The sequence below is a fragment of the Aotus nancymaae genome, unplaced genomic scaffold, assembly GCF_030222135.1.
Source record: "Aotus nancymaae isolate 86718 unplaced genomic scaffold, 86718_ANA_hifiasm-v0.15.2.pri h1tg000076l, whole genome shotgun sequence".
Lineage (NCBI taxonomy): Eukaryota > Metazoa > Chordata > Mammalia > Primates > Aotidae > Aotus > Aotus nancymaae.
Genome location: NW_026988491.1, coordinates 11,543,330 through 11,569,096, shown reverse-complemented (window position 1 = coordinate 11,569,096; position 25,767 = coordinate 11,543,330). Strand labels below are relative to the sequence as shown.

Genomic DNA, 25,767 nt, shown 5'->3' with positions numbered 1-25,767 from the left:
CCCTGCTGGTTCCTTCCTGGGCAGGGCACAAGGCGGAGGTGACGGTCAGCCAGGTGTACTCAGGCAGCCTGCGTGTGCTCAATCGCCATTTCTCCCAGGATCTGGCCCGCCGGGAATCTAGTGCCTTCCGCAGCGAAACCGCCAAAGCCCAGAGGATGGTAGGAAAGGGTTTGGGGGATGGGAGGGGGGAGTGTGGGAGTGAAAAGAGAGGGGTGGGGTCTGATCACAAGGAGGCAATTGGTAACCCATCTGGAGCACTCACGGGGACCACAGCCCTGCCCCAGGTTGAGGGTGATGGGAAAGTCAGTGGGCGCTTGGGTCAGTGGCACTCGGATTAGATCCTGATCACGCCTCTTACCAGGGGTGGAGCATGACCTTGGGAAAGGTCCCGAAGTGCAGCTGACACTGTCGGTGACCCACTCCCGCCCCTCTGTTACAGGACGGTGGCCCCCTCCCGCCCCTCTGTTACAGGACGGCCCCCTCCCGCCCCTCTGTTACAGGGCGGTGGTCCCCTCCTGCCCCTCTGTTACAGGGCGGTGGTCCCCTCCTGCCCCTCTGTTACAGGACGGTGGTCCCCTCCTGCCCCTCCGTTACAGAGCAGGGGTCCCCTCCTGCCCCTCCGTTACAGAGCAGGGGTCCCCTCCTGCCCCTCCGTTACAGGACAGTGGCTCACTGCACGGAGGCTGGTCTACTGCCTGCCACTTTCAGGCTACAGGACCACTGGCCAGCAGGGTAGCCCAGAAGTGCTAGAACAATATTCTCAGGAGCACCCTTGAGCCGTGGGCGCTGGCATGGGTGGATCAATACCGCAGCTTCCTTGGCCCTGGCAGGGGGGCGGTTCAGAGGAAGTTCCAGGCTGTCTCCCAGAGGTGTCCTGCTGGGCTGAGCTCAGACGCTCTCAGCTCTCCCCTGTACATTCACGGCCCGGGTTGGTTGCCTACTTTCCAGCTTCTCTCCCCCTCCGAACTACTGTTTCCCAGAATCACCTCCAAATCAGCCACTTGCTCCCCCTTCTCAATGGCAGGTCTGCTTCTCAGGGACCCAGCCTGAGGCCGTTTCTTCCTCCATAAAGTAGGGGCAATAACAGCACCCGGCTGCAGGTTCGTCGGGGGTTGCAGTGAGGCTGAGATAACAGAACGCTATTCCCACGCTGTGCTAAGGCTTCAGAGCCTGCAATCCTGCCGGCCGCACCGTAGTTGCAGATGTGTAAAAACTCCAGCCAACTGTGCCACTCATCAGAGCCACTGGCTTGTCCCAGGCTACGGGAGGAGGCGGGGAGGGGACCCAGAAGCCCAGTGGGGTTTTTCAGAGTGGAAGACTGACTTTTGGCAAGGGGCAGAGAGGTCATTGGCAGTTCGGGTGGAGGTAAGTGCCAGCTGCAGTGGGAGGGGAAGGAAGGGGACGGGGTGTGAGTTTCATGCATGCCCTGGCCTGGCCACGGAGTGCTGTGTGACTGTGAGCAAGCCTGTCCGCCTTGCAGGCTCCTGCATGGAGCAGGGCTGCCAGGAGGAGCAAAGAGCACCCCGAGGTAAGAAGCAACTTGGTCTGCCCTGCAGAGGGTCCCAGGGACTCTTGTCTTCCCTCCTCACAGCTCAAGGAGCTCATTGCCAGCACCCGCCTGGGAACTTACTACAACTCCAGCTCCGTCTATTCCTTTGGGTGAGTTGTCCTTGCTCCTGACCAGCCCCTGCTAGGATCTGAGATTCGAAGAATGGGAGGGGGCTCTGTAGGCTTCTGATGCAATGCCTTCATGTTTAAAATGGGGAAACTAGGCCAGGCGCGGTGGCTCACGCCTGTAATCCCAGCACTTTGGGAGGCCGAGGTGGATGGATCACGAGGTCAAGAGATCGAGACCATCCTGGCCAACATGGTGAAACCCCTCTACTAAAAATACAAAAATGAGCCGGGCATGGTGTGCACGGCTGTGATCCCAGCTACTCGGGAGGCTGAGGCAGGAGAATCAGAATCGCTTTAACCTCGGAGGTGGAGGTTGCAGTGAGCCAAGATTGCACCACTGCACTCCAGGCTGCCGACAGAACGAGACTCCATCTCAAAATATAAAAAATGGGGGGAAACTAAGGCACAGAGAGGGAACTTGGCTTCCTGCATGTGACCCTCCCTTCATTGACCTCATCTGTGGAATGGGAACATGGGTGTGATAGGTTCACACCAGGCAGTGACTATGATGGCTCATCAAAGTCCTGACGCCGTCAGGTGAGGCCATGCTGCGGGGGATGGGGGTAAGAGCATTGGCTCCAGGGCCCAGCTGTCATGTTCACATCTGGTTCTGCTACTTGCAGCATAGTCTATGGCACGCAAGTTAACCTCTGGTGCCTCAGTTTTCTCATTCGTAAAATGGGGATGATAAGAGTGCCTCCTTCAGAGGTTGCTAGGAGCCTTCTGAGTGAAGACTGGAGTGCAGGCAGCGCTCAGCGTGCACGAGCAGGGGCGGACTGGGGCCAGACCTCAGAATCCTTCCGTGGCCCCTCTCACTCCTGCCTGCTTCAGGGAAGGACCCCTCACCTGCTTCTTCTGGTTCATTCTTCAAATCCCCGAGCACCGCCGGCCAATGCTGAGCCCCAAGGTGGTGCAGGCACTGCTGATGGAGGAGCTGCTGTCCACGGTCAACTGCTCGGCTGCCGTCCCCTACCGGAATGAGTATGAGGTGGATCCTGAGAGCCTAGTGATCCTGGGTCAGTGCTGGGAGCGGGAACATGGGGTCAGCCTCGTGAGGTTGGGGGAAACAGCTGTGGTGAGGCCCGGGGAGGCTGCCTGCCAGGGCTGGGGTGCTCCCAGGGCAGGCCCCCTGGAGAGCCCCCCAGGTAAGGGAGCAGTGCCATTGCATACAAGCAGCCAGGACAGAAGGCGGGGTGAGGGGCGCCTGGGGTGGATCTCAGACAAGGCTGACTCCAAGAGTCTCTTTTATTTGCATTGTATTTTCTTCTATTTATTTCCTCCTTGTTTATTTGCTTCCTTTTAACAGAAGCCAGCGTGAAAGATATAGTTGCGCTGAATTCCACGCTGGGTACGCTCCTGGTTTGTTTTTCATTCCGCACTTTCCTTTCGTGTTGGTGTTTTTCTTGGCTTTGTTGTGTGTCAGGAGGCCACAGGGCTGCCACAGTGGGTGCAGGGAGCCCGGGCCAAGACTCACCGGGGGGTGCCGTGGTGGACTCAGTGATGGGTCCCAAGCAAGTCTTGAGCAGGTGCGAGGAGAGGAGGTGGCGTTGCGCACGCGTCTATTTGTGTGTGTCTTGTAGACGGGTGTGTATGCGTTCCTGTGTGGGCGTGAGGATGAACCAGGTTTAGTGGTCCACAAATGTGACTCTCCTTCTCTATCACTGACTTCACCCTGCCTCCAAGCCACTGTTTGCACTGATGGTAGAAAACCATCTTGCCGATTCACGGTTTATCAGTCACGTTGGTTTTAATACTTGGCCCTTTGGAGGTAGCGGTGCCAAGGCATTCAAGAACGCTCCTTCCACTTTTTCCTTTCCTTCCCAGTCAGGCTCGTCAGCCCTACCTCCCTACCTGTTGTCATATTGCTAGAGTCACCTTGCTTTTCTCCAAGCAGACCCACAGTCTTTCAGCTGACCAGCAGAGTCGCCGCGCTGCACAAGCAGGAGGTGCGGTGCTAAGTTGTAGTTTGTGTGAGTTGTGCAGTGCACCCACTGGGCTGCTGGACTCTGTGGCCCCTAAATTCTCAGATTCCTCCTACACTATCTAGCGTTGTCACCTGGAGCCAAGGTGGGGGTGAGCGTCTCAACCCCTTCTCAGGGAGGGAGGCGGAGTTTAAATCCTCCTTACACTTTTCCTTGCCTTCCCCCTTCCCACCCTGCTGGCCAAATGCTTCCTTGTTGGGGGGAGGTGATGAGGTCAAAGTACAAAGATAGATATTCTCATACAAAGATAGAGTGACCATGTGTCAAAGATCTATTTAGCTGATTAGTGGGAGAACCAGTGGACTGGTAAGGAATGTAAGAAACTGATCTATCTATCAATCTATCTATCTATCTATCTACCTACCTACCTACCTACCTACCTACCTATCTACCTATCTACCTATCTATCTATCTACCTACCTACCTATCTATCTACCTACCTACCTACCTACCTACCTACCTATCTATCTACCTATCTACCTACCTACCTACCTACCTATCTACCTATCTACCTATCTATCTATCTATCTACCTACCTACCTATCTCTCTGTCTGCCTGCTTGGCTGCCTGCCTGTCTATCTAGTTATCTAGCTAGCTAGCTGTCGATATGTCGATCTGTTTGTCTATCTGTTATACATATATCAATCGATCTATCTCTGTCTACCTAGTTGTCTATCTATCTATCTGTCTATCTATCAATCATCTATTTGTCTGTCTAACTACTTACCTATCTCCCTGTCTGTCTGCCTAGCTAACTAGCTAGCTGTCTGTTTATCTATCTCTCTCTCATGAATCATCCGTGGAAAAAGAGAACCGCTGGAACAACATTACGAAGTTAGATACAAACCTGGTTAATGTCCTACCAGGCAAGAGAACTCAAGCCTTCGGGGTTGTCTTTTCTAATGAATTAAAATCATTGACAGCTTATTATAGTGTTCTGAAAGTTAACATCTACCTCCACAGAGTCCAAGGCTTGATAATCAACATTCAATAGTAAGTCAGAATTATTACTCCTGAGAGCCTCAAGGAGACTTAATCAGACAGTGCTTGGGGACAGAGACTGGCTCACTGCAGCCTGCACACCACTGAATCTGGCCCACCGCTGCCTGATTTTGGAGGGCGCATGAGCCAAGAATGACATATATACACACACATATATATATGTGTATATATATGCGTGTATGTGTGTGTGTGTGTGTGTGTGTGTGTGTATACATATATATATATATATTTTTTTTTTTTTTGGAGATGGAGCCTCACTCTGTCACCTAGGCTGGAGTACAGTTGGGTGATCTCGGCTTACTGCAACCTCAGTCTTCCAGGTTCAAGCGATTCTCTAGCCTCAGCCTTCCAAGTAGCTGGGATTATAGATGCCTGCCACCATACTCAGCTAATTTTTGTATTTTTAGCAGAGAACGGGTTTCGCTATGTTGGCCAGGCTGGTCTCGAACATCTGACCTCAGGTGATCTTCCCGCCTCGACCTCCCAAAGTACTGGGATTACAGGCATGAGCCACTGTACCTGGCTGACTTTTATACCTTTTAATGATTGAAAAAGGTTCTATGGGGCCAGGTACGGTGGTTCACGCCTGTAATCCCAGCACTTTGGGAGGCCAAGGCGGGCCGATCACCTGAGGTCAGGAGTTCAAGACGAGCCTGGCCAAGATGGCAAAACCCCATCTCTACTAAAAATACAAAATTTAGCCGGGCATGGTGGCCAGTGCCTCTAGTCCCAGCTCCTCAGAAGGCTGAGGCAGGAGAATCGCTTGAATCCAGGAGGCGGAGCTTGCAGTGAGCCGAGATGTGTCACTGCACTCCAGTCTGGGTGACAGTGAGACTCAGTATAAGAAAGAAGGAAGGAAGGAAGGGAAGGAGGGAGAGAGGGAGGGAGGGAAGGAAGGAAGGAAGGAAGGAAGGAAGGAAGGAAGGAAGGAGGAAGGAAGGAAGGAAGGAAGGAAGGGTGGGTCCTATGGAAAGTTGTTTCTCTCCTGTTACAGAAGAGCCTGTGTCATAGCCTCATGTTGCCTCGTGCCTGTGTGTCCCCATGTTCCTGGCAGTTATTCTGTAATTATCTGTGCTCAGTGGGTGTTCACTTCATGAGTGAACAATTGAACAAATGAATGAATGCATGAATGAGGAGACTACTTCAGTGCATGTCCAGAGCACAGAGTCTTAGGGGGCAGAGATAACCACTCAAATCCTTTAAGTCGACTTTTGGAGCACTTCCTCCACGCCAGGCCCCATTCCTGCTCTGAGGACACCAGGATGGCCATGTCCTCACCCCTGCCCTTGGAGGAGCTTCAAGCCCCATGAGGGAGACAGACACATAAACAGATTCTCATAACAAGTGCCAGTGTGAGAATGGAGGCCCCAGAGGTGGTGGAGAGAGGGAATTGTTCCTTCCAAAGCAGAGGGGGTGTGTCACGGGCCTCACACAGAGCCCCAGATCTGCAGGTAGAAGGGGTTGCTCCTGACTGGAGGATCCTGGAAGACTTCATGGAGAGGGCATCAGATTTGGGCACAGGCTGGGCATGGTGGCTCACGCTTGTAATCCCAGCACTCTGGGAGGCTGAGTTGAGCTGATCACCTGAGGTCAGGAGTTCAAGACCAGCCTGGCCGAGATGGCAAAACCCTGTCTCTACTAAAAATACAAAATTAGCCTGGCATGGTGGTCCACTCCCGTAATCCCAGCTACTCTGGAGGCTGAGGCAGGAGAATCGCTTGAACCCAGGGGGTGGAGGTTGCAGTGAGCCAAGATCGTGCCATTGCACTCCAGCCTGGCGATAAAGTGAGACTCCGTCTTGGGGGAAAAAATAAATTAGCTGGGCATGGTGGCGTGCACTTGCAGTCCTAGCTACCTGGGGGCAGAGGAGGGGAGGCTAAGGTGGGAGGATCACTCGAGCTCAGGAGGTCAAGGCTGCAACGAGCTGTTGTGTCGCATCACTGCACTCCCGCCTGGGTGATGGGCTGTCTCAACAAATAATTTCAAAAAGAAAAAGAAATAGATTCGGACCTGGCAGGGGGTAGGGGCTCCCTGGGCAGAGGGAATAGCAGGGGCAAAGTCTAGGAGAGGGGAACACCCCAGGCATGTTCAGTTACTTCCTCCCAGCCCCCAGAGGGGTCAGGCTCCCTGAAGGTATTTCTGATTAACAAGAGGCTAGCACACACCTCTCCACTGAATTCGCCTCAAAAAAAAAAAAAAGTAATTATTAAGTGGCAAGAGCAAAGAATCTGCTTGGAGCAAGATTTAAAGAACACAAAGCCTTGGAAGAGCCAGGCGTCTTTCCCCAGCTGCTGGTGGCGGCCCTGTCCCTTCCCTAGGCAGATACTGTTGGTCTCTCCCTGGGAAGGTCAGCTCCCCACTGGAGTCAGGACGGAAGGGGTGGGGGGAAGAGCCCGAGCCACAGGTGGCAGCCTCAGAACAAAACGTATTCACCTCCATTCCCTTCCTGGTCCTTGGCACTGCCCAGAGGAGGTCGTAGGACAGGGATGGTCATGACATCCATTTGACAGAACGTGGAGTGGCTAAGCCACTGGCCCAGACTCACATAGCTGCTGAGTGTTAGTGCTAGGTGGGGAGGGTAGTGACCCTCCCCCCTTCTCTCCAGTTTCCTCCCCCTACCTACTCTCACCTGGGGGCCCAGCAGATGGCTAGTCTGGGGGGCTGCCCTCAGGCTGACCAACCTGACGGGGTGACCTTTGCTTGTCTGTGGCCTTCCAAAGAAGACGTTTTAAAGCAGAGAAAATAGACTGAAAACTCAGATTATTTATTTATTTTTTTTTCGAGACTGAGTCTCACTCTGTCGCTCAGGCTGGAGTGCAGCAGCACGATCTCAGCTCACTGCAACCTCCGCCCCCACCCCCCCCAGGTTCAAGCAATTCTCCTGCCTCAGCCTCCTGAGTAGCTGGGACTAAAGGTACATGCCACCATGCCCAGCTCATTTTTATATTTTTAGTAGAGGTGGGGTTTCACCATGTTGGCCAGGGTGGTCTCAATCTCCTGACCTCCTGATCCACCTGCCTCGGCCTCCCAAAGTACTGGGATTACAGGCGTGAGCCACTGTGCCTGGCCAAAACTCAGGTTTTATAATTTCATGTCACCAGGCTGCCTTCCACATCCCAGGTTCATTCCTAAATCCCCACTGACTCCTGGAAGAACACCAGGCTTCTGGGGAAGTTTAAATGAGACACTGGATGATCCACGAGAGAGGGTATGTTCACTGCCAGACCCTGGTGCCTAGATCAAACACATAGTAGGGGCACAGTCACTGTTTTGAATGAATGAATGAATGAATGAATGAATGATGCAGGTGGTACTGCTTTGTAAGTTCTGGCAGCGCATCAGAGCTTATGAATTAGATGGAAGAGCAGAGGCTCACTGGTGTGTGGGGTAGGGTGTGGTGGCGAAGGAGGTGTGAAGTGAGGCAGCTGTGAGATGGGCTAGGTCTGAGCCTCAGGCGGGGCCAGCTGCAGGGTGGCAAGTCACAGGCCTTTCTCCCCAGCCATACCTGCTCCCTCTCCCTCACACCCACCTGAGGAACAGGCACTGCATTTACTGAGCCCCTACCGTGCGAGGCGCTCTGATGGGCACTCAAAGGTGCATCATCCCACAGCCTGCTGGCGGTCCTGCCAGGGTTGTGTTATCGTCCCGTTCTACAGATGAGGAAACTGAGGCTCAGGAAAGATCAGGTGGTGGCTCTGCAAACCCAGGTCTGTGCAACGGGCACAATCATTGCAAGTGTCTCATAGGGCTGTTGTGGGCATTCAGTGAGACAATGAGTGGAAGACATTCCGCTCCGTTTCTGGCCTGTAGCAAATGCTTGATAAGTCCTTGTTTTATTCTGATAGCTTCACTATCAGTAGCTCAAAGCTCATGTCCTCCCACCAGGGCAGCCTCCTAGACCCCTCCTTTGGGCACTCCCTTCTCTCTATGGGAAGTGAAGCCCTCATCCCCTCTCCTCTTCACTGCATGTGGCCTCACTGGTCTCCACAGTGTAGCTCACAGCAGCCAGAGGAGTGTGTGGTCCAAGCCAGCCCATGTCCCAGCCTTGCCCAACCTTCCGTGGCTCCCCACGGCTGCAGGAGAAAGCGGCGCCCGTCCTGGGAGTGGCCTGGGCCAGGCCTCCCTGCCTTTAGCTTGTCCTCTGGCTACACATGCCCTGTGTACACTTTCCTCAAAGCCGCCCAGCTCACCCCAGTCTCTTTGCTCATGCTGGGACCCCCAGGATGCCCCCAGCCCACGGGCCGGGTTTGGAGCCGTCACCTCCTGAGCTATTCTTGACTCTTCTGCATCTGTCTGTCCCTGCTGTTGTCCATGGCCCCAGGCAGCGACTGGATATTTACCTGGGCACTCAGAAGGCACGAAGCTCAGTGGGTGTCCATTCCATGAGTGAATGACTGAAGCAATGAATGAATGCGTGAATGAGAATACTGACAAGGGAACGCAGCCAGGAAAGGGAAGGATGTGGGCTGGAGCGTGTCTGTCCATCCCCACCAGGCTCCCCTGCCCACCCCATCCTGCCTGGGGGAGGACCTCCAGAGATCTGGCTCCCAGGGTCCCCTCCTTCTGGCTCACAGGAGTCAGGGGCTGTGCCCCTCTCCCCGCTCCAGGCTGTTACCGCTACAGCTACATTGGCCAGGGCCAGGTCCTCCGGCTGAAGGGACCCGACCAACTGGCCCCCAGCTGCCTGTGGCATCTGCAGGGCCCCGAGGACCTCATGCTCAAACTCCGGCTGGAGTGGACGCTGGCTGAGTGCCGGGACCGACTGGCCATGTATGACGTGGCTGGGCCCCTGGAGAAGAGACTCATCACCTCGTGAGTCCCTGGGAAGGAGGGCGGGAGGGAGGGCTGGAGAGCGGACTGGCTGATGGGGCGGGGGTCAAAAGTCACAGGCAGCATTCTTAGACAGGGTGGTAGGAACTTAGGCCTGGGTACCTGGGAGCGCAGCAGGGATAGGGGAGAGGAGGCTGGAGATGGTTGTGTACTTCAGGCACTTTCCCTCGCCGAGCCTCAGTCTTCCCGTCTGTAACAAAGCTGTTGTTCTATATGACCGGTCAGGTCAGCTCTGGGAGGCACCTGGCTTGTGGGCATGCTTCAGGGTCTGGGCACAACCTGGACTTTCAACCTCCGGGCTCATTCCTAAACCCTGACTGCCTCCTGGCCGAACACCCACCCTCCCTGCTTCCCAGCTCCTGGTGGGGTTTAAATGAGATACTAGATGCTCCATGGGAGGGGATATCTTCACTGCCAGACCCTGGTGCTTAGACCAAATGCACAGTAGGTGTGCAGGGTCTGTTTTGAGTGAATGAATGATGTAGGTGGTGCTGCTTTGCAAGTTCCAGCAATGTACCAAAGCTCATGGATTAAATGTAAGAGCAGAGAGGCTCACTGGTGTGTGGGTGTGGGGGTGTGACGGGGAACTCCCTGCCTCCTAGCTGTGTACCCTAAGGCAAGTTACTTTGCCTCTCAGCACGTCGATTTTTTTCAACCTGTGAAATGGGTTCACAATCATGCTTACCTTCGAGGGTCACTGGAGGATTTAAATCAGACTATCTGTGCCATGATCCTCACACCCAGTAAACGCTAGCCATTATTGCTATCATTATATATAGTCTAATTGGGGCTGGCCACAAAAGGCATTGAGTGGCAGGAGCACTTTGGGCTTTGATATTTGCTAAGTGGGGAGCTATTGATAGTTCTTGAGCAGAGGAATAGGGCTTTAGGGCATGAGATATGGTGTGGAGGGCAAGTGGCAGGGGGTGGGGAGCAGGGACTGGAAATGGCCTTGACCTTCAGGAGCCTGGTCACCCTCCCACTGGATGGGGAGACAGGTGTTGGCCTGCAAAGCTCTGTAGGAGATGGGGAAGATGCTGGTCTGGGTAGTTCTCAGCGATTGTTTATTGAGCACTTACTTTGTGCTGGGCGCCAGGCTGATGCCTCTTCGGTCTCACCTGGGCCATGGACAACCTCCCGGCAGATGGGAGGAAACCAGCGTGCTCAGATCAAAGGCAGTCTTTGAACGTGAGCTGGCAGACGTTCTTGCCACATCCCACCCCCAGAACCTCTCCGGGCTGCTGTCTCCTTGCCACCATTCCTGCTGCCCTGCTGGGTGTCACCTCGATCTGGGGGCGTGTGTGGGCTGAGTTCCTGGAGGGCTCTGGGAAGTGCAGAGAAGACAGACACCATCTGACTTCCAGGTCCAAAAAGGGTAGGGATGCTTAGGGGTTTCCCCTGGGGCTTCTCTGGGTGTCCCTCAGCCTGAGGTTGGGAGGGGACCTGACTGCCAGGCCCAGCTCTGTTCCTACTCACTGTGGTTCCTGGTGGCTCCCTGGTCCCAGACCTTTAGAGAAGCTCTAAAATGATGGGTCAGGCCCAGGGGCTGACACACAGTCAGGGAGGCTATTGGGTCATCCACTCAGAGGGAGGCAGGGTTGTTAGTTTCTTATAAATTGGTCCATCGGATGAGCTGGGACTCCAGAGAGTGCTGTCTTGGTGCTGGGAGGCTTGGTGGAGGTTGGTGAGAGGGTGAAGGGGAGCTGGAGCACCCCTCTCTGAGATGGGCAGACCAGGGGCACCTGCGTATGTGGGAGGGTACCAGCCATCAAGGGCAGTGCCTAGCGCGGGCCTGTCTCTGCCACGGACTGCCGGTGGGGCCTCAGTTTCCCCATCTGGGAGTCATGCAACTGACCTCGACAGTGTCACCAGGGTCTTTTCAGGGCTGACATTCCAGACTTCTAAAAGCCCAGAAGTCTAAGATACGGATATTTGTTCTTGAGCCTCCCAGGCACCAAGCTCTGGGCAGATTTCTGGGGTACCCTGGGGGTCACCAGACCACACCTGCTTGCCCCATCCCGCCCTTGAACAAGGCCAGGAGTTGCAGTGCGGCCAGCCAGAAGGGGTGGTCACTGCAGATGCCAGTCTAGTCTCTCTGCCAGGGATGCTAGGGGTCACAGTGATTCTGTAGCGGGGGGAGGGGGCTGGGGAGGGAGCATGAGACTCAAGCCATCATCATCAAACTGTAAGTTCCAGAAGTCTGGGGAACCTCCTGGCCTCTCTCCCCTGAGGAGCTGGACTAGCCCTTGGAGGACCCTCCATCTGTCTTCTGGGGCCAGGGAGACACAGACACCTCCCCATGGACAGACAGCGGTCTGGTAGCAGACCTGGGCCCAGAACCCAGATGTCCAGACTCCCACCCGCCTCCCCCAGCAGCCACCTGCCACCCTTCCTGCCACTCCCCTCCCAGGCCCCGGCCCACCCTTGCTGCCTCGCTCTGCTCCGCCAGGGTGTATGGCTGCAGCCGCCAGGAGCCCGTGGTGGAGGTCCTGGCATCGGGGGCCGTCATGGCGGTGGTCTGGAAAAAGGGCCTGCACAGCTACTATGACCCCTTCGTGCTCTCCGTGCAGCCGGTGGTCTTCCAGGGTGAGGGGCCAGGGGTCTCTGGGGCAGGGGAGGGGTGTGGTAGAATCCCAGGGCCCTCCGCTGGGCTCACTCCTCACCTTCTTTGCACACACTGAGGATGGGATGGGGAGAGGGAAGGTTCTGGAAGCTCCTGCTGCTTTCCACTCCCCACCCCGGCCCCCCTTTTCCTTCCACCATTTGCGATTCCACCCCCCTCTTCTCCCTCACCCTCCACCCATGTGTCCGCAGTCTGCCTCCTTCTCCTCCCTCCTCTCTCTCTCCCTCCTTTTTTCTGCTTTTCTCTTTTCTCTACTGACTGCCTCTCCTCCCTCCTCACTCCCGTGAACCTGCGTCCCCTCCCCTCTGCTCCCCACCCCCTCCCAGCCTCCTCCCCCACCCCCACACCCACCAGTGGCTGGGCCTGGAACGCGAGTCTGTTTGCAGCAGGACCTAGAACGCCTTTGATTCCACCCTAGACAGTCCGTGCACAGCCAAGGCAAGAGGGCGCTTGAGGGGCGATGACAGCACAGCCAGGCCGTGGCCCCTGGTGTGGCGGGTCCCTACTGCCTCCCAGCCCCCACCCTCCTCCTGCTTCAGGACCTCCCTCCTCGCCCCCTTCCTGGGAAGGGCAGGTCCCACCCCACGCTGGACAGCTGTTCTGGGCCTGGGCCAGCGTGCCTCTGGGCAGGAGGCTCAAACTTTGCCATTTCTGGAGCTCGGGAGGGGAGGGTGGCAGAGAGGAGGCCACCGAGTGTTGCTGCTTCTCCCCCACCCCTCTCCCCACTCTGCTCCCTCCCACTCCAGGTCCCCACCCTCTCCCCGGTTCTACAGCACGCTCTATGTCAGGGACCTGGGTGGGGCGCTAAGTGGGTAGCAGAGTTGTTCTCTTGGGAGTTTGACAGGCTCCAGCGCGGAGGGAACAAGGGGCTTTGGGATCCCAGCCCCATGGGGAGGTGGCCAAGGCAGCTGAGGATGCTCCTGTCCTGCCCCGTGGACACCTCAGCCTCTCCCTAAGTAGCCCCAACCAAGACACCCCTTTTCTGTGAACCTCATCTTCAGAAGGGGGCACAGCTCTCTCTCCCGCAGCAGCATACCATGAGGCCTGTGCAGGTGTGAATGCATTTTGTAAACTGGCGAGTGCTGTCCCTCGAATGTCAATAACAAACACAGATCGAGCACTCACTACCCGCCAGGCTGTCTGAATGTTTTACATCTATTCAGTCCACTCTACCACCCTATGAGGCGTGTGCTATTACTGTCCCCATTTTCCAGATGAGGAAACTGAGGCCCAGGCTCACACAGTCACACTCAACCGCAGAGCTTTGCTGGCAGAGGTGGCAGGGGCGGTGGGGTTACAAGCTGCGCCTGCCTGCTGGGAGGTGCGGCCAGGGGACCCTGTGTAACAGCTGCTCTCCTGGCCCAGCCTGCGAGGTGAACCTGACGCTGGATGACAGGCTGGACTCCCAGGGCGTCCTCAGCACCCCGTACTTCCCCAGCTACTACTCGCCCCGCACCCACTGCTCCTGGCACCTCACGGTGAGCCCTCACCCTGCCTGACCACCTGCCCTCTGCCCCAAGCACCCCCCAGGTCCCTGGGGACCCAGGATGAGAGGGGATAGTGTCCCACCTCTGCTGAAGACACCACAGGCTGAGCCCTGGGTACAAATCCTGCCAGGACGGAGAGGGGTGTGGGCAAGGTCTCCCTCTGTGGGTTACAGCAATGCCTGTTTGTTGAGTGACTGATAGACCATATCCCCACCTGGGATTCTGTGTCTCCTTCTCTTTGTTTTAAGGAGTGGGTTCACCAACCTGGGCACACCCCATGGGCCACCTGATGGCCCACCAGCCTGGTCACACCCCACGGCCACCTAATGGCCCTCTCCTCCCTCATGGCCCTCTCCTCCCTCCCAGGTGCCCTCGCTGGACTACGGCTTGGCCCTCTGGTTTGACGCCTATGCACTGCGAAGGCAGAAGTCCGATTTGCCGTGCACCCAGGGCCAGTGGACGATCCAGAACAGAAGGTACCACTTCCTCTCCTCCCTCCCCCTCCCTCTCTTCCCTCCCCTAGAGGTGGCCGCCCCACAGTGGGAGCCAAGTCCCCAACGTCAGAAGGGCAGCAGGGGTGGCAAGCAGAGGCTGTGGCTGGTGTCGGGCCTGTGGCCCTTGACCTTGTCCTCATCCTGGCCCCTGCCCTGGCCCCAGCTTCCCCTCCGCCACCCCAGAGGTCTCAGACACACGTTTGGTCGTCAGACACCTTGGATACTGATTCTGATTACAGTAACATGGTCTGATTTCCTTGGGTGCTGTAAGCCCCTCTGGCAGCCTCGATCCTTCAATAAAATGATTCCAGAGCCAAAGGACTCATGGGCACTTCGGTGTCGTCCCTCTAAACCCACAGGAGTACAGTCAGAGGCGCCTCTCCCTTACCGTGACCCCTTGCTGCACAGCCAGGGCCCAAGGCCATTTCACAGGCTAATGTGGAAATCAGGGGTGCCCTGAGCCCCCCCAGTCTCCAACGGGGCACTCGCCCTCTTCCCTGCTCTTGCCCTTGCCCCCTTTGGTAACTAGTTTCGGACAAAGAAGTGAGTCCTTCCAGGGACGTGAGCAGGAGACAGTGGGGTCAGGCTAAGCGACCACCGTCACCAGCCAGGGTCACTATGGGATGAGGCCGGCACGTGCCCACCAGGTCTGGCCACCGGAAGGCCATGGGTGGTGCCGACAGCTTCAGAGGCCTGGGGTGGGCAGGGAGGCAGGGAAACAGACACAGGGAGTATGGACAGGTTTTCATGTGTCTGAGAAGAAAAGAGAACTAGGAAGTTCGAGGAAGGGGGCATTTAAGACGAGAGAGATTCCATATCTAAACTGTGTGGATCACCCCACATCCCCAGAGGGGGAGAAGGAGGCTCGGGGGCAGGTAATATTGTTAGAGGGTGGAGGGTGGGCGAGGGGAGAGGGCGGCCCGGGGAGCGGAAGGCCCTCGAGTGGCTCCATTGTTACGGGGCAGGGTTTGGAGAGAGAAGAGGAATATTAAAGAAGAGGTGGCAGAGCCAGGGACTCCCTTCCCCCTGGAGTCCAGAGTGAAGAATGTCATGTCAGGGTCAGGAAAGAGGAGACTACCCCTCATCGCAGGCTGGGCCTCTGCCCTCCCAACCCCGGAATTCTGGAGGTCTAATGAGTTAAGAGTCTAGGAGGCAAGATCTGTCATTTCTTGGTTTCACAGAGTTTGAGAATCCAAGGCACCAGTCTTGGGAGATGCCAACATTGGAAGGCTCTGGGACTTCAGAATTCCTGGGTTTCCGGGGTCTGTGTCCCACACACCAACACTTGGCCTTTGCTTGTTGCTTGATCCTATTCGAAAGGATCATCCAGACACGAGGTGACAGAGAATGGCAAGGTTTGCTTGACTCCTTGTTGCAATTTCTCTGGGACTGGGATTGTAAGAAAGGAGAAGAAATATCCATGGTATGATTTAGCCCTGTGCTGTTGGGGTGACATGGGATGTGACTTCAGGCCTGTGCTGTTGGGGTGACATGGGATGTGACTTCAGGCCTGTGCTGTTGGGGTGACATGGGATGTGACTTCAGGCCTGTGCTGTTGGGGTGACATGGGGTGTGACTTCAGGACTGTGCTGTTGGGGTGACACGGGGTGTGACTTCAGGACTGTGCTGTTGGGGTGACACGGGGTGTGACTTCAGGCCTGTGCTGTTGGGGTGACATGGGATGTGACTTCAGGCCTGTGCTGTTGGGGTGACATGGGATGTGACTTCAGGCCTGTGCTGTTGGGGTGACATGGGATGTGACTTCAGGCCTGTGCTGTTGGGGTGACACGGGGTGTGACTTCAGGACTGTGCTGTTGGGGTGACATGGGGTGTGGCTTCAGGACTGTGCTGTTGGGGTGACACGGGGTGTGACTTCAGAACTGTGCTGTTGGGGTGACACGGGGTGTGACTTCAGGCCTGTGCTGTTGGGGTGACATGGGGTGTGACTTCAGGCCTGTGCTGTTGGGGGTGACATGGGATGTGACTTCAGGCCTGTGCTGTTGGGGTGACATGGGGTGTGACTTCAGGCCTGTGCTGTTGGGGTGACACGGGGTGTGACTTCAAGACTGTGCTGTTGGGGTGACACGGGGTGTGACTTCAGGACTGTGCTGTTGGGGTGACACGGGGTGTGACTTCAGGCCTGTGCTGTTGGGGTGACATGGGATGTGACTTCAGGACTGTGCTGTTGGGGTGACACGGGGTGTGACTTTAGGCCTGTGCTGTTGGGGTGACATGGGGTGTGACTTCAGACCTGTGCTGTTGGGGTGACACGGGGTGTGACTTCAGGACTGTGCTGTTGGGGTGACACGGGGTGTGACTTCAGGACTGTGCTGTTGGGGTGACACGGGGTGTGACTTCAGGCCTGTGCTGTTGGGGTGACACGGGGTGTGACTTCAGGCCTGTGCTGTTGGGGTGACACGGGGTGTGACTTCAGGCCTGTGCTGTTGGGGTGACACGGGGTGTGACTTCAGGCCTGTGCTGTTGGGGTGACATGGGGTGTGACTTCAGGCCTGTGCTGTTGGGGGTGACATGGGATGTGACTTCAGGCCTGTGCTGTTGGGGTGACATGGGGTGTGACTTCAGGCCTGTGCTGTTGGGGTGACACGGGGTGTGACTTCAGGACTGTGCTGTTGGGGTGACACGGGGTGTGACTTCAGGACTGTGCTGTTGGGGTGACACGGGGTGTGACTTCAGGACTGTGCTGTTGGGGTGACACGGGGTGTGACTTCAGGACTGTGCTGTTGGGGTGACACGGGGTGTGACTTCAGGACTGTGCTGTTGGGGTGACACGGGGTGTGACTTCAGGACTGTGCTGTTGGGGTGACACGGGGTGTGACTTCAGGCCTGTGCTGTTGGGGTGACATGGGGTGTGACTTCAGGCCTGTGCTGTTGGGGTGACACGGGGTGTGACTTCAGGACTGTGCTGTTGGGGTGACACGGGGTGTGACTTCAGGCCTGTGCTGTTGGGGTGACACGGGGTGTGACTTCAGGACTGTGCTGTTGGGGTGACACGGGGTGTGACTTCAGGACTGTGCTGTTGGGGTGACACGGGGTGTGACTTCAGGACTGTGCTGTTGGGGTGACACGGGGTGTGACTTCAGGACTGTGCTGTTGGGGTGACACGGGGTGTGACTTCAGGACTGTGCTGTTGGGGTGACACGGGGTGTGACTTCAGGCCTGTGCTGTTGGGGTGACATGGGGTGTGACTTCAGGCCTGTGCTGTTGGGGGTGACATGGGATGTGACTTCAGGCCTGTGCTGTTGGGGTGACATGGGGTGTGACTTCAGGCCTGTGCTGTTGGGGTGACATGGGGTGTGACTTCAGGACTGTGCTGTTGGGGTGACACGGGGTGTGACTTCAGGCCTGTGCTGTTGGGGTGACACGGGGTGTGACTTCAGGCCTGTGCTGTTGGGGTGACACGGGGTGTGACTTCAGGCCTGTGCTGTTGGGGTGACATGGGGTGTGACTTCAGGCCTGTGCTGTTGGGGTGACACGGGGTGTGACTTCAGGCCTGTGCTGTTGGGGTGACACGGGGTGTGACTTCAGGCCTGTGCTGTTGGGGTGACATGGGGTGTGACTTCAGGCCTGTGCTGTTGGGGTGACACGGGGTGTGACTTCAGGCCTGTGCTGTTGGGGTGACACGGGGTGTGACTTCAGGACTGTGCTGTTGGGGTGACACGGGGTGTGACTTCAGGACTGTGCTGTTGGGGTGACACGGGGTGTGACTTCAGGCCTGTGCTGTTGGGGTGACACGGGGTGTGACTTCAGGCCTGTGCTGTTGGGGGTGACATGGGATGTGACTTCAGGCCTGTGCTGTTGGGGTGACACGGGGTGTGACTTCAGGCCTGTGCTGTTGGGGTGACACGGGGTGTGACTTCAAGACTGTGCTGTTGGGGTGACACGGGGTGTGACTTCAGGACTGTGCTGTTGGGGTGACATGGGGTGTGACTTCAGGCCTGTGCTGTTGGGGTGACATGGGATGTGACTTCAGGACTGTGCTGTTGGGGTGACATGGGGTGTGACTTTAGGCCTGTGCTGTTGGGGTGACACGGGGTGTGACTTCAGGCCTGTGCTGTTGGGGTGACACGGGGTGTGACTTCAGGACTGTGCTGTTGGGGTGACACGGGGTGTGACTTCAGGACTGTGCTGTTGGGGTGACACGGGGTGTGACTTCAGGACTGTGCTGTTGGGGTGACACGGGGTGTGACTTCAGGCCTGTGCTGTTGGGGTGACATGGGGTGTGACTTTAGGCCTGTGCTGTTGGGGTGACATGGGGTGTGACTTCAGGCCTGTGCTGTTGGGGGTGATGGAGCTGTGACTTCAGGCTTGTGCTGTTGGGGGTGACATGGGGTGTGACTTCAGGCCTGTGCTGTTGGGGTGACATGGGGTGTGACTTCAGGCCTGTGCTGTTGGGGGTGACATGGGGTGTGACTTCAGGACTGTGCTGTTGGGGTGACACGGGGTGTGACTTTAGGCCTGTGCTGTTGGGGTGACATGGTGATACAGTGACTCAGAGCTTTGCTTTTGGTGGTGAAATGCTGATGGAGTGTGACGTCAGGCTTGTGCTGTTGGGGTGACATGCTGGTTCGGTGGCATCAGGCCTGTGCTGTCTGGAGAGCAGCAGGCATCTGTGCCATGATGGGGCATCTCTGGACATGGCTGCCCTGAGCACTCATGGTGCGCCCTTGGGGCCTCCTTGCCACTCACCTAGGCTGAGCGTGGCTGGACTCAACCCCACACCCCTGGCGCCGCCGGAGAACACAGAGTGACCCTGAGATGGATCCACGATTCCCAGTTCTGCGAATGATGAGAACATGTTTTTCTGTCTCCCTCCCTACCCCAGAGCTGAACTTTACATCTCAGGGAGGCCCAGAAAGGAGAAGGAACAGTCTTGGGTCTGACACCCCCTGTCTCATCCCCCACCCCCATGGGGATTCCATTTGCCAGAGACAGGGCCCCAGCATTTGGGGGTTCGGTGGTGTGGAGTTAGGTGCCAAGACGGGTGTTCAATGTGTTGGCCCGACGTCCTGTGTGGTCATCAGCGCCGTCCCCATTCCCCAGAGGAGGAAATCAAGGCTCAGCAGGATTAGGTGGCACGCAGATGGGTCCACAGTTGGGGTCTCTCCCATACCCCCTCCAGCCACAAACAGCAGGACAAAGGAAGCCCCACCCCATGCTTCCTGTGGGAGGGCCCTCCCCCTCCCCCTCCCTCCCCCTCCCTCCCCCCTCCCTCCCCCTCCCTCCCCCTCCCTCCCTGATACAGTCGGGCAGGGGTCTGGATACTGGGAAGCCAGGGACTTCATGAGCTACCATTGGGTAATGACAGAGCGAGTGTAGAATACGGATTGGGAGAGTCTTTTCCCTTATCGAAAGGAATGCTGCCTCGGCGGTGAATTTGAGGCACCAGGACAGCTTCCAACGGGGTGGAGGGATCTCTCGAGAGTCTCTGAGCACCACTGAGCTATAGATGTGTGGGCTGAGCCAGTCCCAGTGCCCAGCCTGGGGTACAAGTGGGGAAACTGACCAGCGAGGGCTAAGGACTTGGCCTCTCGTCCCTGCCTTTTCTGCCTTTCAGTGGTGGGGATGGACTTCAGGGTGTAGCCAAATGGTGGGTGGGTGGTGAGGGTGAGGCCTGGCGGCTCCCCGTGTCCCCACAGCTCCCCTCCCTCTGTCCAAGCCCCCCTCACCACGTGAGGATGGGAGTGCTCAGAGGGGTCTGTATGAAGCTCCAGATGCACCCCCTTCCTCGTCTGTGAGACGAGGGCCTCAGGCCAGCCCAGGGCCCCAGCCTTTGATTATTTACCCATCAGGAAGATGCTGTCTCCTATATGAGTTGATTCATTCCTGGCCAAATGCCATTCCAAGTCAGGCTGGGGAGGTGGACAGAGTTCAGCACCTGCCTCCTCAGCTTCCTACTCGGGTGAGGACTTAGATCCCCCAGCCTCAGATAACTCATCTGAAAAAAGGGCATGAAAGAGCCCCCTGCCCCGGGAGGACTCAGTGAGACGATGCGTGGAGAACATTGTGCGTGCAGGCATGGATCGGGCCAGCGACTCCACGTTCATCACCGGCTCTCACGCCGCTCTGGGCAGGCACAAGCCGAGGGGTTTATGGTGCTGGCTCCTCCAACCTCAATAACCCAGCGAGGAGGCAGGTGCCTGTACTGCCTTCATAGGCCCGTGAGACACCCAAGACACAGAGAGACGAAGTAATCGGCACACAGTCACCCAGCTGGCTGAGGCAGAGTTAAGGCCAGGCAGGCTGATCCAGAGTGCACGTGGGCGCGGACGCGCGTTGTGTGTGTGCCTCCATGCATGTCTGTGCACGTGTGCGATTCTTCCCTCTGAGACTCCAGCGGCCCATGCCAGCTGGGGACTCCTTCAGCCAAGGCATCCCCAGCCAACCCCCTGGCATCTGGGTGGGGGAGAGTCGACCATTTCTGTGTCTGTCCCGCCAGTTCCAGAGCGACCTGGGAAGTCCCAGCCCTTTCTTCTCAGACGTTCATTCAGGGTCCAGGGTCCCCAGGGCAGACTCTCGTCCCCTCGCTGCTGACTCCCTCTGTGTGTGAATGTGGAGGAGAAGGCAGGGGTGGTGCCCGTGAGCCATCCACACTGGGCCATCACGCTCTCGAGTTATGATCACAGGTGATAGTGATTGGTCCCATGTAGATAATGGGACATTCTTAGAATGAGCGTTTGTTGGAAATCTGCTTGTGTGGGTGGCAGAGACTTGAGAGGTCTGGGGAAGAGCAGATTTTCAGACAAGGACTTACAGGAAGGGGGAGGTACAGCCCTTTGGCCCAGGATGGCCACTGATGGAGAGGGCGGGTCAGGGGAGAGGGTGCCAGCACAGTGACGAGGAAAGGCTGACCTGGACCCTCCACGGGCTGAGCACCTTGAGGCTCCTCACCTGACTCCTCTGAGCCCGTGGTGCCTCCTCCACCCCTCGACCTGCCTGCTTTCTTTTTATTTTATTTTTATTTTTTTAAAGATGGGGTTTCACCATATTGGTCAGGCTGGTCTCGAACTCCTGACCTCAGGTGATCCGCCCACCTCAGCCTCCCAAAGTGCTGGGATTACAGGCGTGAGCCACCGCACCCAGCTAGACCTGCCTGCTTTCTACCTAGCTTCTCCCAGTGCCCACGTGAGCCCAGCTGAGGCCTCAGGCCCTTGAGTGGCCTGAGGGTGGTGGAGGGACTGGCCCAGGAGATCTGCCCACAGCTGCTCAGTTTCGCAGCAGCCACTCTCCTCTCATGGGGCGCCACCGCAGCACAGGCTCCCCCCTTTCTGGGAACCTGCCTCCTGCCAGCTTCCCCTCCTGTGTCATCACTTCCCTTATGATCCTCCCACCATGTCCACTCCCTCCCAGCCAGTGGGCACAGACAGAACCGTGGGTTCCCTAGGCCAGCTGGAGCCACCCCTCAACCTGGCCTGGCCTGGCTAGGGGGTGGCCCTGGTGTTCTCCGGAGCCCTGGTGGCCAGCACTGTTGGCAGCCACAGACGCTCAGTGGGGACTTCAGAGCACCTGACCTTGGCTGGGCTGGCCGTGCAGAAGGAGGCGGCAGCTGCTGCCCTCCATGAGCTCACAGCCTGACGTCAGCAAGCGCTTCAAAGAAGTCATTTCCTATGCATGCCTTAACCCATGCCGCAAGGGAGATATGATCACCCCTGTTTTACAAATGTGAAAAGTAAAGCTTGATGAGGGTGACCCAAGGTCACACAGCTTGTTCCTGGGGCAAAGCCAGGCTGCAGATTCAGCTCTGCAGCCCAGGTCCAGGCGGGGGGTGCTGTCTTTCTCTCCAGCGCTTGCCTTCTCTGACCCTCCTTCCCCTTTAACCCGTCTGTAGGTAAGGGCACGGGGGCTGCATTCACCCACCCACGCGCCCTGCCTTCCTCCCTTCCTTCCTTCTTCCTTCTTGTGTTCTCCTCCATCCCCCACCCTCCCCTCCATCCACCCATCCATGCATTTATCCCTCCAGGAAGAACTTCCTGGCAGGGTCCCTGCCAGCCTCCTGAATGAGGCCAGAAGGAAATAATTCCCATCTCCAGAGAGGTGAGGAAGCAAGGCAGGCCACACGGTGTGAAAATGTGCCTTCGGACGCTTGGTACTTTGTAGCTGAGGTGAACTGGCAGGCAGCGCAGCTGTCCTTCTGATGCTTCTTGCAGAGGGCTTCAGGGGAGCACTTGATGGACGGGGACACTGGAGAGCCAGAGAGTGGGAACCCTCCCCCAGGAAGCTCCATAGAAGAAACCGAGAACTCAGATGGGCCAAGGGGCCAGGCCAGGGCTAAAGTCTATGACAGGGGGTAGGGCCACCAAGGCCCTGCCTAATTAGTTCCAGTGGTGTTTCAGGAGCCAACCCGTCCCCTTCCCCTCCCCTACTCCTCCTCCTCCTTCTCTTCTCTTCCTTTTCCTTCTCCTTCTCCTCCTCCTTTCTCTTCCTCCTTCTCCTCCTCTTTCTCTTCCTTCTTCTCCTTTTCCTCTTTTTCTTCTTCTTCTTGAGGAGCAAGAATCTGGATTATTACGTGAAATTTGCTGGCAACTCAATGAAGCAATTTCTACACACCGCGTAAACAGATTATCTTTGCACTGAGTGACTCAGCTTGGGCCACTAGATTTCAGCTCCCGCCTTGAAGTCCTCTCTGGCCCCTTCTAAGCAGAGGCTTGCCCCCGGAGTTCCACCCTCTCCACCCCTGCTCCAGGCCTCCAGAGTGAGAACCAAATGCTGCCCAGGCAGACAGGTGCCCGGGTTATGCGGCGAAGCCTTGGGGAAAGGCTGCTGCCAGCTACAGGCTGCTTCTAGGACTCTCCCTGGAGGTTAATAGAGAGAACTTCCTGTGGCCGGGACAGGTGCCTTTGCCTTGCAGCCCCTGCCCAAGGCTTGGTGACACTGCAGCTCTCCACACAGTTGCTTTAGGGCGAAATGTCCCACTCCCCTCCAACCCTGGCTTGGGCTCCTGCTCTGTCTCTCCACAATCTCCCTGTGACTGTGGGAGGGACACCCCAAGGTCCGTGGGATGCGCTTGACTCCTCATTTGCGGGATCAGTACTTCCCAACGCCTGGCTCCCCTGTGTACTTCCTGTGGCCCTTCTGTGAGGAAAACAATCCATGATAACTTTATAATAAACAAACAGGCATCAAAACCTCTTTCCTTCGTTTTACCAGGTGAAGAGGGCTAGACTTGCTCAGGGGCGCCCCCTGGCGGTGCCTCGTCCCCCACCGGCCCCGCTGAGCTGGGGGAACCATGGTGGGGTCCCAACCTGTTCTGTCTCAGGAGTTACTCTCTGCAGAATGACTGAGCACCCTAACGCGTTTTTGTTTCTATAGATCTATACTTACAACATTAGAAATTAAACAGAATTTTAAAATGTTTATTAATTCCTTTAATGTAATTAGAAGCCCGTGACACATTTGAATATAAATACCATTCTATGAAAACTAGTTGCATTCTCCAGCACTAAAAACATTTAGTGGCAAGAGTACTGCCGTTTTACATTTCTGTACCTTTCTTTAACAACCGGCTTCACAGAGCACATGCTGGACCTTCCCATCTCCCTCCAAGTTCAGTCAGTCCCGACGTCACACATCACGTAGTCTCTGGACAGCTGTTCTGTCACCTTATGAGAGAATGAGGGCAAAAAAGGCAATGATATCTGAGTGTTACTATTAAAATGAATTTTGAGCCGGGCGCGGTGGCTCACACCTATAATCCCAGCACTTTGGGAGGCTGAGGTGGGCAGATTATCTGAGGTCAAGAGTTGGAGACCAACCTGACCAACATGGAGAAACCCTGTCTCTACTAAAAATTAGCTGGGCATGGTGGCATATGCCTGCATTCCCAGCTACTCAGGAGGTTGAGGCAGGAGAATCGCTAGAACCTGGGAGGCGGAGGTTGCAGTGAGCCAAGATAGCGTCATTGCACTCCAGTCTGGTTAACAAAGAGTGAAACTTCATCTAAAAAAAAAATGACTTTTGGAGCCCCGGGGGTCCCCTGACTGCTCTTTGAGAACTGCTGGTTGGTGTAAGGGTAAGATCACGGTCACTGTAGCTGGATAGACCTTTGGGGGTGCCAGAGTCTAGGGCAGGTCTGTGGGGGACATGGAGGAGGCAGGGGGCTCAGACCTCAGAGCTCATTTTGCAGTGGGAATTGGGGTTCCTTCCCCCACGCCCCTGCCTCACACATTGAGATGTTTAAAAAGCCTCAAAGCTCTTCTTCAGCTGTTCAGTGGCTAATGAATTAACTTATTGAACGATGAAGTGCTTACCACATTCTAGAAGTTCTGGGGAAGTGCCTGGCCCCTGGGAATCACGGCCAGCTCCGTGGGGTGTTGGATCTGCTGTGGGATGTCAGCCTTGGGGGGGGGGGAGCATTCCCGCTGCTCTCTGGATTTCCTTTCGCTTTCTCTGCATGGGGCATTTTCAGCTTCTGGAGACTTTCAACCTGCGCCCTTCGTGTGATTCCCCCATCTGCAAAGGCTCTCTGATTTGCTCTGTGGGAGCACTTCCTTCCCTGTGGGGGGCATTTCTAGGAGCTGATGGAGCTGTCCCCATCTGTTCTGCAAGGGTGTCCCACTGTTCTGGGGGCGTGGTTGTACCCACTCTGTGAAGGTGCGCCGGTGCCCACTTGCTCTGTGAGGCAGAGTGCGCTGGATTCTCTGCAGGAGGAGCCTCTGGGCCCATGACCCGGAGATGGGGAGACGGGAGGGGCTCCTACCTGTTCTCTGGTAGGAGAGAAAGACTCAGACTCTCTGGAACTTCCCCCGCCTGCTCTGTTTGAATAGGGGAATGTTCTTGGTGGCATTGTGGCAGGGATGTGAGGGTGCTCCCGCAGCTGGGGGTGGCCCCACCCCACGTGGCCATGCTCGGAGAACGTGCTGCTCATCAGGACTAAGCTACCGGTCATGGGAAAAGGACTGATCCTTCCCTCAAGCCCACAGTGTCACCGGGAGGCAGGAGGGTTGGTGTCTCAAGGGGAGCACTGCTGCCCCTCACACCACACCAAGCACAAGGCAAATGACCGTGCCCATCTGCAGACGGTGGGCCAGTCAAGGGCTTTTGCCTCTACTGACCCATTGAAGCCTTTTGTCAGATTCGAGGTCAACAGAAATAATACCTTTCCTTGTTTTACAAAGGAGGAAAGTGAGGTTCAAAGAAAGACCTTGACTTGCTAGAACCTCACAGTTCACAGGTGATCATGACTAGAATTGAGTTTTATCTGGCAGGCAGTAGGGAGCCATTGAAGCTGTTTGAGCAGGGGAGTGACATAGCCAGACTGCTTTCTAGAAGATGACTCTGGGGGTGAGCAGTCACCTACGGGAGAGAGAAATCAGGGCAGAGGCGGCGCAGTGGGGGTGCAGCTCCCCCTGCCTCTCTGGCTGCCCTGTCCTTGCTCTGGTGGTACACCGGACCCAGGAGACCCACCAGTGTGGCCCTGAGTCATCTCTGGTCCCCGCAGGCTATGTGGCCTGCGCATCCTGCAGCCCTACGCCGAGAGGATCCCTGTGGTGGCCACGGCCGGCATCACCATCAACTTCACCTCCCAGGTCTCCCTCACCGGGCCCGGTGTGCAGGTGCACTACGGCTTGTACAACCAGTCGGACCGTGAGTATGGGCAGCCCGGGGAATCCCTGCAGCGACTCCCTGCCTTTTGGCCATCCCTGGAACCACCAAG

The 25,767-nt window shown here is 56.6% G+C and overlaps 1 protein-coding gene across 1 annotated transcript in view; it reads left to right on the top strand.

Moving 5' to 3' along the window:
* TMPRSS6 (transmembrane serine protease 6) overlaps nucleotides 1–25,767 on the top strand; it is a 43,542-nt gene that overhangs the window by 8,950 nt on the left and 8,825 nt on the right. Inside the window, exons 3-11 of the mRNA XM_021676248.2 lie at nucleotides 25–158; nucleotides 1,592–1,659; nucleotides 2,509–2,693; nucleotides 2,984–3,025; nucleotides 9,270–9,474; nucleotides 11,942–12,078; nucleotides 13,481–13,593; nucleotides 13,969–14,078; nucleotides 25,552–25,697. Of these exons, the coding sequence (XP_021531923.1) occupies nucleotides 25–158; nucleotides 1,592–1,659; nucleotides 2,509–2,693; nucleotides 2,984–3,025; nucleotides 9,270–9,474; nucleotides 11,942–12,078; nucleotides 13,481–13,593; nucleotides 13,969–14,078; nucleotides 25,552–25,697 (1,140 nt within the window). The remainder of the gene's footprint in view (nucleotides 1–24; nucleotides 159–1,591; nucleotides 1,660–2,508; nucleotides 2,694–2,983; nucleotides 3,026–9,269; nucleotides 9,475–11,941; nucleotides 12,079–13,480; nucleotides 13,594–13,968; nucleotides 14,079–25,551; nucleotides 25,698–25,767) is intronic.